The sequence below is a fragment of the Helianthus annuus genome, chromosome 5 (genome assembly GCF_002127325.2).
Source record: "Helianthus annuus cultivar XRQ/B chromosome 5, HanXRQr2.0-SUNRISE, whole genome shotgun sequence".
NCBI lineage: Eukaryota > Viridiplantae > Streptophyta > Magnoliopsida > Asterales > Asteraceae > Helianthus > Helianthus annuus.
Genome location: NC_035437.2, coordinates 174026456 through 174042979, shown reverse-complemented (window position 1 = coordinate 174042979; position 16524 = coordinate 174026456). Strand labels below are relative to the sequence as shown.

At 41.7% G+C, this 16524-nt stretch overlaps 1 protein-coding gene across 1 annotated transcript; it reads right to left on the bottom strand.

The window, feature by feature from the left end:
* Nucleotides 1-111: 111 nt before the first annotated feature.
* Nucleotides 112-1305, bottom strand: LOC110944159 (leucine-rich repeat extensin-like protein 5). The gene has a single exon (XM_022185872.1). It carries the CDS (start codon nt 1303-1305, stop codon nt 112-114), a length of 1194 nt encoding a protein of 397 aa, XP_022041564.1.
* Between the last annotated feature and the right edge of the window lie 15219 nt (nt 1306-16524).

Below are 16524 nucleotides of genomic sequence, written 5' to 3'. Positions count from 1 at the left end.
GATAGACCCACGCAGGGGTCAAATTAAACATACATACCTACATACATACCCACGCAGGGGTTTATACAATAAGATATGCCCACGCAGGGGCTTAACAACAGTTGGAAGGATTCAGCGGTCCTTCTTGCTCTTCCCTTTGATCAAGCTTGTCAGTCCTTGGAAGAACGTTTCTCGTTCCCTTCGCTCCTTGTGAAATTCTCGCTCTACATAGTCCAATCTCTGCAGAATTTCTTCATGCTCTGGTGGGGAGAACCTTGGTGGTTGTGATTGTGCCCGAACAATAGGTCTGGGAGGTATCGGGTACCCATGAGTTGGGTATCCTATTCCCCATGGATCTCCATAGGGTCCTTGGGTGTTATAGTTAGCCGTTACCATGTACGGGTCTGCTTCGGCATAGTTGTAGTTGTTGCGCACTGGCGGTTCGAACGGGTTATACGCCATGGTACTCGTATATGCCGGAATTGGGTTATCAAAACCCATAGGAGGGGGTTGCGGTGCAACTGGTTGCGAAGGCCCACCCATTTGTGGATTTTCTTGATGTGGCGGGTAGTGGCTGGCACTTGATTGGCGTGGAGAACTAAAATGAAAGTCTCCTGTTCGCACAGATATGCGCGCTCCGGTTCTCCTACGCCTTGGTGGTTGCGGGGGTGCCGGTTGAATCGGTGGCGGAGGAGATGGTGGCGTGACTGCCACGAACCTCGGATTCTCAGGGGAATCTTGTTGCTGCTGTTGCTGCTGCTGAGGCGGCGAATGGCGAGGAGGCGTATAGTACCATTCGTGCCTGGTAAACATAGCTTGAAAGCTATCGGGGCTAACATAGGGCGATCCGTGAAAGGAAGATCCGTCAGAGATCTCTATCGGGTGGTTTGGTGTACCACTGGCAGGCTCGACAGGGTCCGTATCCTCGTCCATGTCGTCCGCATGATCTCCAGAGAAATGATCTTCTGGACCTAATGGGTTAAAATTCCCTGGTTCTTGCAGGAAGTTTGCCGGGTTAAACCGGCCCCTAAAAACTGGTGTAGGGTCACCGAAGGAGTTGTGCGATAAGGATCGCTGTAATGGTATGTATGAAGGTTGAGGGTTGCTGGCCTCGTGATCCGATCGTGGTCCATAAGGGTTAGGAGGTGTTGAACTGTGTGAGACCGACCGTCGAGCTGGCTCAAAGAGGTTCCTCCGGTTCTGCTGGGCATCGTCACTCTCCGTGGTGGATGGAGCTCTCGCATTCGAGGGTCCAGCTTCATTATTATTGGGGGCGGTGATTGGCCCCTTGCCCCTTCCTCTTCTCCTGAAGAATCTTGGCGGCATTTTGGTAATTCCTGTCAATAGGGTATGAGATAACCAAACAAAATATATGCAAAAATAAAGGTCAAATTAATAGTAGAATTTGTCCTAGGTTTTAAGTCTAGACTCGAAGTTTAGAATTGTGTAATTGTGTAGCTGAGATTAAACACAAAAGGCTAGTGTTTAATTCACTCAGTGTTGGCTCTGATACCAACCTGTCACACCCCGATTTCCACGTGTCACCGGTGGGCCCGGTGGGGGAGTATCGTGACGTGGTTGGCAACGTAATAGTCAAACAACACAACATAATGATGCACAGCGGAAGCAAATTAAAATATGATACAACCGAATTTATTTATTGTAATCAAAGTCACAATATCCGGATGTTTATCCACAGTAGGATCGAAACAAAATTATATTTATGGTTCAACAGACTTCAGGCATCTTGAGTTTGCGAGACTTCTAATGATGCTTAGGAGAAATCCCAGCCCATTTCGCTTAGTACCTGCATTTAATCTTTTTGGGAAAATACGTCAGTTTACACTGGTAAATACAATCAACCGACTCATTTTGGAAAATGATTAAAAATTCGGTTTAGATGCACAAGGCATAAACATTTGTTTAACTTGGGAGAATTATTTAATATTATAATCTTGTGAACGAATTACATGTTACTTATGCGTTCAGTAGCCCGGATCTTGTCCGGGTTAAAGATCAATAGACACACCACTTTAAGTGAGTTATACACGGGAGTACGCCTACACCCCGTGCTCAGGTCGTGGCCATCTCGTAAGATGATGCCAGGGATATCCGGGACATGGTCATTAACCCCCCAAAGGCTGTAAAGTAAACAAGACTGTTTAAACGAGCCGATCAAATTATTCAACTACCCACTAAGCGTGGAGATTTGATGCCCGATCAAGCGGTACGCTATGCACCGTAACCCAAGCCCGTATAGGGAAAATAAGTTAAAAGTATTTACCTGATGCAAGTATTAATCACAATAAGCAAAATGCACGTAGCTTTTACTGGTTCTCCTAATCTGGAACGAAGGTTTAACATAACCTATTAGAATACTAACGGGTCTTTATTTAAGCTTAAGCTTAGACCGGTCAGTTTTAACGATACGGTTCGTACGCACGATTAAGCGAAGACCGGAAAGAATATGATTTAGACCCGACAAGTTTGATGACTTGTTTAATATGGGTTTATTATTCACATTCTGGATTTTGAGATAAAACCGTTAAGGTTTGACCCGTTTCGGCCAATTTATGTAAACTTGCTACATAAACCGAACCGAACGTGAAATAAGCGTAACGGGTATCCGTAAGAGCCATATACAGGTTTCCTAGGTTAATATGCTTCAAATATGTTGTAACATCAGTAGGATGTCTTTCATCATGCCCGAGACGAATTTAAACACAAACTATGCCCCGTAGGGGTAGTTTGGTCATTTTAAAGGTTGTAAAAGAGTTTAGATGTTTAACTGAGTTACAGGTCTGATGTAAACAGTAAACATACTCAATTTTAATATGTTATATCAGTAGACTAAAGCATGTATGTGAAACTTATCATTTTTAACCAAACTAGGCCCCGTGGGGGTATTTTGGTAATTTCACATAAGCCGAAAAGCTCAAAACTGAAGTCTGAGTTTATCAACCTTTGTTTACTGTTAAAATATTGTAATTTGCCTCTTATATCAGTAGGTATCAACCTGGGTATGTCCATTATGATTTTGAAACATACTATGCGTTAAAAACGCTTAATTAAGGCGATTAAGGCCATTTCCGGGTTCGATACTTAAATCTGAGATTTTTATATTTCCAGAGGGCTTAAAATAATTTATTTATCATATGTGATCAGTAGCAAAAGGTTTGGAGTTGTTTAGATAAGTAAAACTCATTTTATGGCCCGTAAGGGCAAAACCGAAAATTACCGGGTTAAGCATGCGACTATGAGTTATGCTCAGCCTAAAATTTATTAAAAATCTTTAAAATTCCTAAAATAATATATTACATCAGTGGGTATTAAGTTTGATACCAAAAAGTAGGCTTAACTAGGCTATATGCTAATTACGCCGTTTTATTAACATAAAGCATTAGTTTTGCGATAACGAGCATAACTCTTAATCTACAAGTCAAACTGATGTCAAAATTTGCATGCAAGTTTATATATCAGTATTTAAGGTTTCTACACTTTCACATTTTCATAAATCACGTTTTAAGGTAATAAGGGCATAGTGGTCAACATATGAGCAATTAACGGAAACATGCATATTAATTGAATAACTAATGAACCAAGGTGTATAATCACAGAGGGTTGTTCTAACATGTAACCTTATCCAATTAAAGCTCTGAGGCATTCCTAAAACATGCCTAAACGGGTCAGAACTGAAAGTCAAAGTATAAGTCAAACTATGTGACTTTCGGTTCCGAACCGGGTCTAAACAGGAAATCGTCGGGTTGAACATGTTTAGACATGTTCTTACACTTATTACTAAGTTGTAATAATGGTCCAACAGGTTGTATATGATCTACATTGCTAATTATGCATAAATGGCATTTTTGACTTCCTGTTGACTTTTTAATTAAACGTTTGACCCGACTTTTGACCTGGTTAGAGTGATGATCAGGGGAAACCCTTTTGAGGTTTTATTACCCACATAACAACCATCTTATATCTACTTTTGATTCGGGAATTGACTGAGCCATTATTGACTAATCTTGAAGTCAAACCGTTATTACGACGGTTTGACTTTTAGCTATTAACTAAGCTAAAACTTAATTAAGAAAGGTTAAGGCAACTTACAAGGGTCCTAAGCTTGATTAGAGAACTCTTGAAGGCAGGTTGGAGCTCCAGGAATGCTCAATTTATGCAGATGATGGTGTGAGAATGATTGTTGTGCAACATGCCCTTATATAGTGAGTTTACTCACCATAACATGTTGACAACTAGCTCTATGATCAACCACAACCATCCAACACATGTTCCTAGTGCTCTAGCACAGTTAGGGGTCGCCCAAGAATGAGAATTACCGGCTCAATGGGTTAAAATCGCACAAAACAGGCTGCTGCCCATTTTTTCTGCATCTGATGTCCCCACGCGGCCCGCCTCAAGTTTTGCCAATCTTCACGCGGGTCGCCTGGCCCTTAAAATCTGATTTTTATTTTTTCTTTGATTTCCAACTTGACCCTTGGTTAATTCGAAGGGGTAAACGGGTTTTTAACTTGCAATTTGATCCCGTATTATTTACCTACAAGGGCTCTAGGACTTATACCCACCTTGCCAAGTCCCTGGGCACTTCCGGCTAACCCGAAAAGTCCTAACTTCCAACGTTTACGCTTTAACACTTCGCACACGAATTCGGTCATAACTCTCTCATACGTTAACGAAACTTTACGAAATTTTTATGGTGCATTCCAGAGAGCATAAATAATATTTACAAATCATCGGGTTTGTCAAAAGGTCACTCAGAGGTATAAATTAAACATGTTGACACATTTGGTCCCTGCAGTTTGGAATCTCTCACTTTTAGCTTCGTATGATCCATGATTTATCCGTTTGAAGGTATGAGCATCGTGTAGAGCTAATGTACACTATATTTATTCACAGTTGACATTTAGAATACGTATATTCCCATACTTTCCATGTTTGTCAACTTTAGTCCTTTTATAATATTCTTTCACACGTTTAAACTTTATGACACGTGTCAACACATTATAGGGCGTGAATTTCCGAGGTGTTACATTAACAATAGGCACGTGCTTCCGCCGAAGCTTCTTTACCTGTCGATCCTCAATCGACAAAGGTTTTTCCACAAATTTTAGACTTTCGTCTATGTGTATATCTGTATGCGGTATAACCAGTGAATCGTCAGCGAAACACTTCTTCAAATTACAGATATGGAACACATTATGAATAGCACTAAGCTCTTCAGGCAAGTTTAACTTGTAAGCGACTGACCCGACACGTTCGATAATCTCGAAAGGTCCTATGTATCTCGGGCTCAGCTTGCCTTTCTTTCCAAATCTCATCACACCTTTCCAAGGTGATACTTTGAGCAATACTTTTTCACCCACATCGAAGTGAAAATCCTTGCGCTTAGGATCCGCATAACTTTTCTGCCTATCCCTGGCAGCTTTCAAACGATCACGGATCTGAACGATCTTGTCTGTCATCTCAAAGACGATATCTGGTCCAGACAACTGGACATCTCCAACTTCTGCCCAACAAATTGGCGATCTACACTTCCTACCGTATAGGGCCTCAAAAGGCGCAGCCTTTATGCTGGAATGGTAGCTATTGTTGTAGGAGAATTCAATCAGTGGTAGGTTCTTATCCCAACTACCACCTAAGTCGATCGCACATGCACGAAGCATGTCTTCCAAGGTTTGAATAGTACGCTCGCTCTGACCATCAGTCTGAGGATGATAAGCCGTACTAAAATTCAAACGAGTGCCCAATGACTGTTGGAAACTCTTCCAAAAATGCGACGTATATCTAGTATCTCTATCAGAGATAATAGATATAGGTATACCATGTAGCGCTACTATCTTATCGACGTATAATTGAGCTAACATATCTGAGCTATACGTCTCTTTGATGGGTAGAAAATGAGCTGACTTAGTCAGTCTGTCTACTATGACCCATATGGTATCATTTCCCTTTTTCGTCTTCGGCAACTTGGTGATAAAATCCATTGTCACCATTTCCCATTTCCATTTGGGAATTTCAGGTTGTTGAAGCAAACCTGACGGCTTCTGATGCTCAGCCTTGACTTGCGCACAAGTCAAACATTTGGCCACATACTCGGCCACGGACTTTTTCAAACCAATCCACCAGTAGTTTGATTTCAAATCCTGGTACATCTTATCAGCTCCAGGATGAACGGAATATTTAGAGCTGTGGGCTTCCTGGAGGATAACATCCCGAAGTCCTCCATATACTGGAACCCATATTCTTCCGTTTAGTCGTAGCATCCCATCTTTGTCGTGGGATATCTGCTCCTCAGTTACTCCCAACTTTTCTGCAGGATAGTTAGCTTCCAGCACAGCTTCCTTCTGTGCAGCTAACACCCTTTCATTCAAGTTATTCCTTATTTCAATGCGCTTGGCATTGATTCTGATCGGTTTAACCCTTTCCTTTCTACTTAAGGCGTCGGCAACCACATTTGCCTTGCCTGGATGGTATCTTATCTCACAGTCATAATCATTTAGAGTTTCCATCCATCGCCTTTGTCGCATGTTCAATTCCTTCTGATTGAACAGATGCTGAAGACTCTTGTGATCCGAATAAATTATGCACTTGGTTCCATACAAGTAGTGTCTCCATAGCTTCAATGCAAATACAACCGCACCCAATTCCAAGTCGTGGGTGGTGTAGTTCTTCTCATGCACTTTGAGCTGTCGAGAAGCGCAGGCAATGACTTTGCCTTTCTGCATGAGTACGCAGCCCATGCCAGTATGTGATGCATCACAATACACCACAAATTCATCTATACCATCGGGCAACGTCAATACTGGCGCATTGCTCAGCTTCTGCTTCAGAATGTCAAAGGATTCCTGCTGCTTAGGGCCCCAATCAAACTTAATCTTCTTACGGGTCAACGAAGTTAGGGGCGCAGCAATCCTTGAAAAGTTCTCGATAAATCGCCTATAATATCCTGCCAATCCGAGGAAACTGCGAATCTCGGTAGGAGTCTTCGGCTCCTGCCAGTTCATGACTGCTTCTACTTTAGCGGGATCTACTTGGATACCACGCTCGCTTACAACATGTCCAAGGAATTGGACTTCTCGAAGCCAAAATTCGCACTTTGACAATTTGGCATAAAGCTTTTCTTGATTCAGAAGTTTGAGAATACAACGAAGGTGTTTCTCATGGTCAGCTTGGCTCTTCGAGTAGATAAGAATGTCATCAATGAAGACGATGACGAACTTATCTAAATAAGGTTTACAGACGCGATTCATGAGGTCCATGAACGCGGCTGGTGCGTTAGTGAGCCCAAACGACATCACTAGGAACTCGTAATGTCCATAACGAGTCCTAAACGCTGTCTTGTGTACGTCTTCCTCCTTGACCTTCAACTGATGATAACCTGACCTCAGGTCAATCTTGGAGAAATAGCTTGCTCCTTGCAACTGATCGAACAGATCGTCGATCCTGGGTAACGGATACCTATTCTTGATAGTGACCTTGTTAAGCTCACGGTAATCGATGCACAGACGCATCGACCCATCCTTCTTCTTAACGAATAAGATTGGCGCTCCCCAAGGAGATGAGCTAGGTCTAATAAAACCTTTGGCTAAAAGCTCATCCAACTGCGTCCTCAACTCCTTCATCTCCGTTGGTGCCAATCTGTATGGTGCTCTTGCTACAGGTGCTGCACCTGGTATGATATCTATCCGAAACTCTACTTGCCTATCCGGTGGCAACCCGGGTAGCTCTTCAGGAAATACTTCAGGATATTCCGAAATAACAGGAATATCTTCAATCTTCGGCTTCGGCTCATCAATGGTGACTTGTGCCATATAAATGACACATCCTTTCTGCATGCATCTGGATGCTTTGAGCATGGACACTTGCTCAGGCAATCCATGCTGGGTATCTCCTTGAATAGTAAGTGACTCACCGGACGGAGTCTTAATTATTACTTGCTTTCTGTTGCACAGAATCTGGGCTTGGTTACTCGACAACCAATCCATGCCTATCACTATGTCGAATCCAGCTAACTTAAAGGGAAGCAAGGATAACGGGAAGGAATGATTCCTAATGGATATAACACATCCATCTAGAACAATCGAGGCGGTTTCTAAGGTTCCATCGGCTAATTCCACCTCATATTTCACGCTTAAGGTTTTAACAGGAAGGTTCAACAATTTACAAAACTTATCATCTACAAACGACTTATCAGCTCCTGAATCAAACAAGACTCTAGCAAAAACATCATTTACAAGAAACGTACCGGTAATGACGTTATCGTCAAGGACTGCTTCCTTTGCGTCCATTCTGAAGACTCTCGCATTAGTCTTCTTCCCATCATCAGCCTTCTTCGCATTCTTTGGACAGTTGGGCCGAATGTGCCCTTTCTCGTTGCAACCAAAACACGTTGCATCCTTCATTTTCTTGCAATCCACAGCCTTATGGTCTGTGGACTTGCAGATTCCACATCGTTTTTCTGAAGACTGGGATTTCGTTTCTAACCGACACCTCCCAAAGTGGTGTCTCCTACAAACCTTGCATTTGGGTTTCTCACCCGACTGATGATCACTTTTCCTAGACCCCGACCCTTTCCTGTGGTCGTTGTTCCCTCTATGTCGCTTCTCAGACCTTCGTGAGGTGTCATCCTCACGTTTCCGTTTGTTCTCCTCAGAGCTCTTCATAGCTCTCAATCTTACCACATCCTGAGTGAGGGAGAGGGATAGATCTGCTACGGATCTAAATGTAGTAGGCCTTGAAGCTTTGACACTTGCCTTTATCTCCGGTGCCAGACCCCCAATAAATCGAGCAATCCTACGCGGCTCCGGGGTCACCAGATAAGGCACTAGCCGGGATAAGGTGTTGAACGTAGTAAGATACGCTTGACAATCGAGATTCTTCATAACTAAGGATACAAAATCCGATTCAATTCGCTCGACCTCGTGCTGCGGACAGAAGTTCTCTTTGATCAGTGCTACAAACTGATCCCAAGTCATGCTATACAGAGCGGTCTTTCCAGTAGCTTGTAGAAGCGACTTCCACCATGCTAACGCGTCTCCCTTGAACGACTGGGACGCGTACTTCACAACATCTCTATCAGCACACCCGCTGATATCAACCACAGTATCCATCTCGTCAATCCACGTCATACAATCGACGGCTCCCTTTTCCCCAGTGAAATCTCTGGGCTTGCAGGATACAAAATACTTGTACGTACAGGACCTGTTGTACGTGTCATGTTTCAGCTTAATCTCCTGCTTTGGGACGCTGCTGTGGTTGGAGGAGTGATTATCATCCTCAGCTTTCTTCGGCTCACTCTTTTTAGATGGCGGCTTACTATGAGCCTCAGAATGAGTCTTGGGCTTTGCGTACGTTTCTGTTCGGGTCCTACTCCGAGTACCACTAGATTCCCTGAATTGCCTATCCATAGCTTTGGCAACAGCGTTATCTATCAGTGCTTGTAACTCTGCACCGGTAACGTGAATCTTTGCATTATCTGAGTGTTCCCCAGAATGACTGTTGGTCTCCTCCGATTTGGCCATTGTAGCTTTAAGCTACAATAAAGGACAAGGTCTAATTTAGAACCTAACAGTATTATCGTTCTAGACGATTTATTAACCATGGTATCAAAAACCTTAGCAGTTAATTTAATAAATTTCATTCAGGCTCTTATTAGCAATCAAGGAATGAAAATATATATATTGGCACCATAGGCCTAGTCACATGGACAATTACTAAATTATAAATTTAGATTTTTATAGGATTATAAATTGTATAATTAAACAAATAATCCTTTACTAGACAGAGAGTCATAAACCACAACTGTCATTATATAACATAGTTATAACCCGTAGGTATCAAGTCATAAACAGACTTGTGTACAGATATAATCTGTAGATATTTCTTTTCTTGGCAGGGAGTTATAAACCACAACTGCCACTATATGACATAGTCATAACCCGTAGGTATCAAGTCATTAATAGACTTGTATACAGATAAAATCTGTAGATAATTTATTAAAAAGGGTGGCTTGTGTGATTCTACCGATCACGCTTAGCCAGGAATGTTAACATGTTTTCAGATGTTAACAGGGAGTTGAATCCTTTCAACCAGGTTTTACCATCATGGCCAGGCCTGTTAATAAGGCATTCAAGCTAGGTTATACCTTACTAAGATTCTTATAAAATGGCAAATCAAATAAAAATTGATATTTTCCATTATTTTAATATTATTCATGCATATAAATACAATGATAAATTCAAATTAACCATTTCAAATTTCAAATAAAGTACCAGTACATATTTGCCCTAAACGGGACTTTGAAATAACATGAATAACATGAATAACATGCCCACGCAGGGGCTAAACAAATAACAACAATAACAAAATAAAATAAAGCAAACCCATGCAGGGGTCAACAGAACAGCATACCCACGCAGGGGTAGAATAAGATAGATATACCCACACAGGGGTAGAGTACAAGGATAGATGTCCACGCAGGGACATGAGTAAATGAGACAATAATTAAAGGATTCAATGATCCCTCTTGCTCTTACCCTTGAGCAGGTCAAACACCTTCTTGAACATGCCACTGGTGCGACGGCGATCAGCTCGCATCTCGTGTTGAAACTCACGTCTGTAACACCTCGAATTTTTGTGTCCAATGATGTGTTAACACGTGTCATTTGTTTACACGTGGCATCTATAATAAATAAAGGACTAATTTTGACAAACCTTGAAAGTATATAAATTCGAGGGTTATAAATGTCAACAAGGGTAGATATACTGTATGGTACCCCTAATTAATGCTTAAACCTTCAAACGAATAAATTATAGATCGTACAAATATAAAACGCGGAAGAAAGTGAGAGATTACAAACTACAGGGGTTAACTGTGTCAACATGTTTAATAATACCTCTGAGTGACCCTTTAACGTTCCCAAGACTTTGTAACGGTATTATACCCTCACTAAAATAATATATATGAATTTCGCGAAGTTTCGATATGAAACGAGAAAGTTACGATCGAATTCGTAGAAGAAGGGTTAAAGGCGTCAACAGTGAAAGTTAAGGCTTTCCAAAATAAATAATAAATAAACCGGGGACTTAATAATGCGGGTAATTAACACGAGGCCCCTATCGGTAAATAACCGAGGGCCAAACCGCAAAGTTACCCCTTCAAATCCGAAAGGTCAGGCAAATCATTACGAAAGATTTCGTTATTAATGGCCCGATTCTGTAATGATTATAAAAAGATTTGAAAATTCTGAAAATATAACCCCACGCGACCCGCGTTAAGTTTCAACATAAGTTGAGGCGGGCCGCGAGCCTCCTCAAAAACGCGTCTGATTCTTAACCTTTAGGCGACCCGCGTAAAAGAGCATGGGAACTCCCATGCGGGTCGCGTAAAGTGCCCAGATGCAGAAAAATGGTAACTACTTGGCTTTTGGAACTTGTGAACGATTATGCATGTAATTATGGGGCATGGGCACCCTACAAATGACCCATACATGTAGGGGACAACTACCCATCAGCTCTGGACTGATAGTAGTGCTTGAAATGATCATGAGTTGCCTTCTTTGGCTATAAATAGCACCTTAGTGCTCATAACCTTCATCACAACTCAAAAACACTTATATCTGATCATTCAAGAGCTCTCTAGCTTTCCCTTCTGTTCTCTCATCAAGAGTTAACTTCTGTAAGTCGTTCATAACCATTTTGGTTCCACATTTCCATAGTTATAGCCTATAAACGCAACCGTCGTAACTAACGGTTGTCATTGCAATATCTTGCAAACGATTCAGTCTTATGACGAATCAAAAATGGTTATGAGTTGGTATTTATGTGGGTATTAAACCTCTAAAATGGTTCCCCCTGATCACCACTCTAACTATGTCAATTATCGAGTCAAACGTGCGGTTAAAAAGTCAACAGAAAGCTATTTTAGCAATTTAAGCATAATCTGTAATATACATGTTATGGAACCTGTTTTGACAATCATAAAACTTGATAATAAGTATATAGACTTGTTTGCGCTCGTTTGAATCAATCATTTACTATGTAGAACCGGTTCGGAGCCGAAAGTCGCAAAAGTTTGACTTTTGCTTTGACTTCAGTTCTGACCCGTTTTAGTGAGGTATAAATATACCCTAGGACTCTCTTAGGACCAGGTCACATGTTGGTATAAGCCTCTGTGGTCGGTTCATGAGTTACCCGAGTCTTTTATGCAATTCCGTCATTCGCCTAAAAGTTGACCGTAACGGCCATTTAAAATTAAAACGAGTATTTCGGACACGTGAACGGACCAAAACCTTGCTTGTTAAAATATAAGCATGTCCCTAAAGTTTCACGTCAATCCGAGGCCTAGAATGAGAGTTATGCTAAAAGGCGCACTTTTAAGAAAATTTTGTATTTAACGGCGCAATTAGCATAACGCCCATCTAACCCAAGTTTTCGTCACCAAAACTTTTACCCACTGTGGTAAAATAATATTTTGGGAATTTTAAAGATTTTTAATGATTTTTACCTTGCTCATAACCTGCGGTTATGGCTACGGTTCGGTTAATACCGAATATGCCTTTTTGGCCAAAACGGGAGTTCTACAAGGTCTTTTGACCCGATTCCAGTTGCTACTGGTTTTAAATAATAAATAAAGTATTTTAAGCTTTATAAGCTGTTCGGGAAACTCAGATTTCCTGTAGAACTCGAAAATCCCTTTTAAAGTCTTTAAAATGACCGAAAAGCCCCTACGGGGCATAATTACAACTTAAACTCGTTACGGGCATTACGGAAGGTATCATACTGATACCAAAATACTTTTAAGGCATATTGACTTAGGAAATAAGCGTACGACTCTTATGGTTAACCGTTTCGCCTATTTGCGCACACGGTACGGCCCACGGAACTAGTTTTCGTGCAATAGCCGATATGGGTCAAATTATATTATTTGAACCCCAAAATCCAGAGTATGAACAATAAACCCATATAAAACAAGTCACTGAACTTGTCGGGTCCAAATCATACTCCATTCTCGGTTTTCGCCTTTTCGTGCGAATTAACCATATCTATATATCGGAATCAACCGGTTTAAGCTACGGCTAATACAAGGACCGTTAGGATTCTAAGAGGTTAATTAAAACCTTCGTTCCAGATTAGGAGCCCCAGTAAAAGCTATCGGTGACTTGATCTAAATTAAGGATTAATACTTGCAAAGGTAAATACTTTTGACTTATTTCCCCTATATGGGCTTGGGTTACGGTATATTAATACCGCTTGATTGAGCACTATATTCGTCCACCGCTTAGGTGGATAACTAAATAATATGATTGGCTCATTTAAACAGTTTTGTTGCTTATAAGCCTTTGGGGGTTTAATGACCGTTGTCCCGGATATCCTCGGCATCATTTTACGAAATGGCCACGACCATCGACATCCCGGTGTAGGCGTACACCCGGTATAAAGTGTCGACATTAAAACTAAAAGACGTAGCCGTTGGTTTCTGTACTACGGTTTTACGCAAACGTGGTGTGTCTATAAATCTTTAACCCGGCACGACCCGGGCTACTGAACGCATAAAAGAACATGTAAAACGTTCACAAGATCATTATGAATTTTCCCAAGTTATAAAAGAGTTTGTGCCTTGTGCATTCAAATCAATTTTAATAAACATTTTCAAATGTGTCAGTTGAATGTATTTACCAGTGTAAACTGACGTATTTTCCCCAAAAAGATTAAGTGCAGGTACCTAAACGTAATTGGCTGGTATTAGCTCCCTAGCGTCGGGATAAGCCTCGCAAGCTTGATTGCAGTATCTAATGGAACAATACTTTACCTTTATTTACGATCCACTGTGGATATTCAACTCTGTAATACTTTGATATTATAATCAGAGGTTGAAATGATATATTTAAATTATGCTTCCGCTGTGCATTATATAATTGTATGGTTTGACTATATTGTTGCCAACATCGTCACGGTAATCCCCCACCGGGCCCACCGGTGAGACACGTGGAAATCGGGGTGTGACAGGTTGGTATCAGAGCCAACATTGAGTGAATTAAACACTATCCTATTGTGTTTAATCTCAGTGACACAATTGCACATACTTGAGTCTAGACAAGAACTTAGGACAAATTCGGATTAATACTCCTTTTTGTCTTTATTTTTCGATTTGATTTTTAATAAGTTTTGGAGCAGGAAAATGCCACCTGTTATATTCCGAGGAAGAGGAAGGGGACGAAGAGGCCGAGGAGAAATCGTGACACATCACGATAGCGAGGCTGGACCATCTGGTACAAGACATCCTTCGATGACACGAAGCGAAGAGCCACAACGAAGAAGAGATCTTTACGAACCAGCGAGGCATTCCACTTCGCACAGCTCAACACCATCCTACCGGCACTCCTTTGGGCCAGATTCAGAAAATAATCCCAACAACCCACAACCTTCCTTCATACCTCTACAACGTTCGGTATCGCACCGAAACTACGACGACCCTAGTCCATACTACGTAGCTCAGTTTAATCCGGCTGACTACATACAGGAACCTTCAGGTTTTGTTCCACTAGGGCCACAAGACCACTTTTCTGAAGATCCTATGGAGGAAGATGAGGATCCAACTGAACCAGCTCGTGGTACGCCCACGCATCCGATAGAAGTATCTGATGGATCTTCATATCATGGTCCACAGTATCAAGGCCCAGACAGCTTTATGGCCTTGTTTGACCGACATGAGTGGTACAACACACCATCTCATCAGACATCGCAACCGAGACATCCACAGGATCCCTCTGAGGATTCACGCTTTGAGGCAGTTACGCCACCACCTCCGCCACCGGCACAACCAGTTATACCTGATCCGCCGAGGCGTAGGAGGACCAATGCTCGTATGTCTACACGAGGAGGAGGGGGTAACCACTTCAGCACTCCTCGACATTCTAGTAGCAGCCACTATCCGCCGCTACAAGAGGAAGGACCTTCGAGTCCTATACAAGAAGCGAACTCCGCACCTACTGCACGAAATTCGCCACCATTTGGGTATGACCTACCCATACCTGCTTATACGGGTCCGACGGCTTACAACCCGTTTGAACCATCACAAGCCCAATACAACTACGGCTATGAGCGCGACCCATATGTGGTGTCGGCTAGATATAATGCGCGCTACCCTGACGGAGCACATGGAAACATGGGACCAGCGGACTACTCAGCTCATGGGTATCCAATACCTCCCAGACCTCCAGTTCCGCATCAAGCGCCACAACCACGATTTTCTCCTCCTGAACAGGAAGAAATACTCCATCGACTAGATCGTGTGGAGAGAGAGTTCGAGGAAGAAAAGAAAAGCCACCGAGGATTTCTCAAGGGCTTGGCGAACCTACTAAAGGGCAAAAAGAAGAAACGTGACCACTAGCCCTTAATAGTAGTACGAATGTAATTTCTATTTTGAAATAAGTCCCTGTGTGGACAACTTATCGTATTTCAGTCCCTACGTGGACTTATCTTTAGTCCTTGCATGGACACCTATCTTATATTAGTCCCTGCGTGGACTTGTCACTTATTTTAAAACCTCTATGGAGGCAAGTACTATTTGAAAGACCCGTTTAGGGCAATATGTAACTGTATTTGGAATTTTGGAATGTATGTTATAAGTTTTGTTTTAATATATATAAAAATAAACCAAAACCATTCCTTTTATATTGATCTGCCTAAATAAAGAATCTTAAGGGGGTGAAACCTAGCTTGGGATCTTTTAAGATCAGTCAAGATGGTACGACCTAGCTGAAAAGATTCTGATTTCCCTGTTAACCTCTGTACGCATGTTAACATTCATGGCAGATGTGATTCGTTATAATCACGCACGTCATTCTTATACAATAATCCTTTGAGGATTTCAAAACCCAACTAAATGATATATAGATCGTGGGTTAAATCACCAACAAAGGTGATCAATATATTAAAGACATCCATTTAGCGATGCAATGCCTACGGGCCAGTATTATAAAGACATCCATTTAGCGATGCAATGCCTACGGGCCAATATTATAAAGACATCCATTTAGCGATGCAATGCCTACGGGCCAGTATTATAAAGACATCCATTTAGCGATGCAATGCCTACGGGCCAGTATTATAAAGACATCCATTTAGCGATGCAGTGCCTACGGGCCAATATTATAAAAACATCCATTAGTGATGCAGTGCCTACGGGCCAGTATTATTAAAACGTCCATTAGTGATGTAGTGCCTACGGGCCAATATTATCAAAACATCCATTAGTGATGCAGTGCCTACGGGCCAGTATTATCAAAACATCCATTAGTGATGTAGTGCCTACGGGCCAACCATATTAAGACATCCATTAGAGGTGTAGTGCCTATGGGCCATAATAATTGTCTTATAAGACAAAAGGCAGTAGTAGCCTATGACTCTCTGTCAGAAAGAGATAAAAGAACTACGGTTCAAATCTCTATGCCTTTGATTCTATGAAATCTCGGCTAACATTATAAAACATCATCATGATTAGGCTTTATGCCGCCAATACTATTT

Bases quoted from the DNA above. Each gene is read 5' to 3' on its own strand.
- LOC110944159 (XM_022185872.1), bottom strand. From the start codon at position 1,305: ATGCCGCCAAGATTCTTCAGGAGAAGAGGAAGGGGCAAGGGGCCAATC.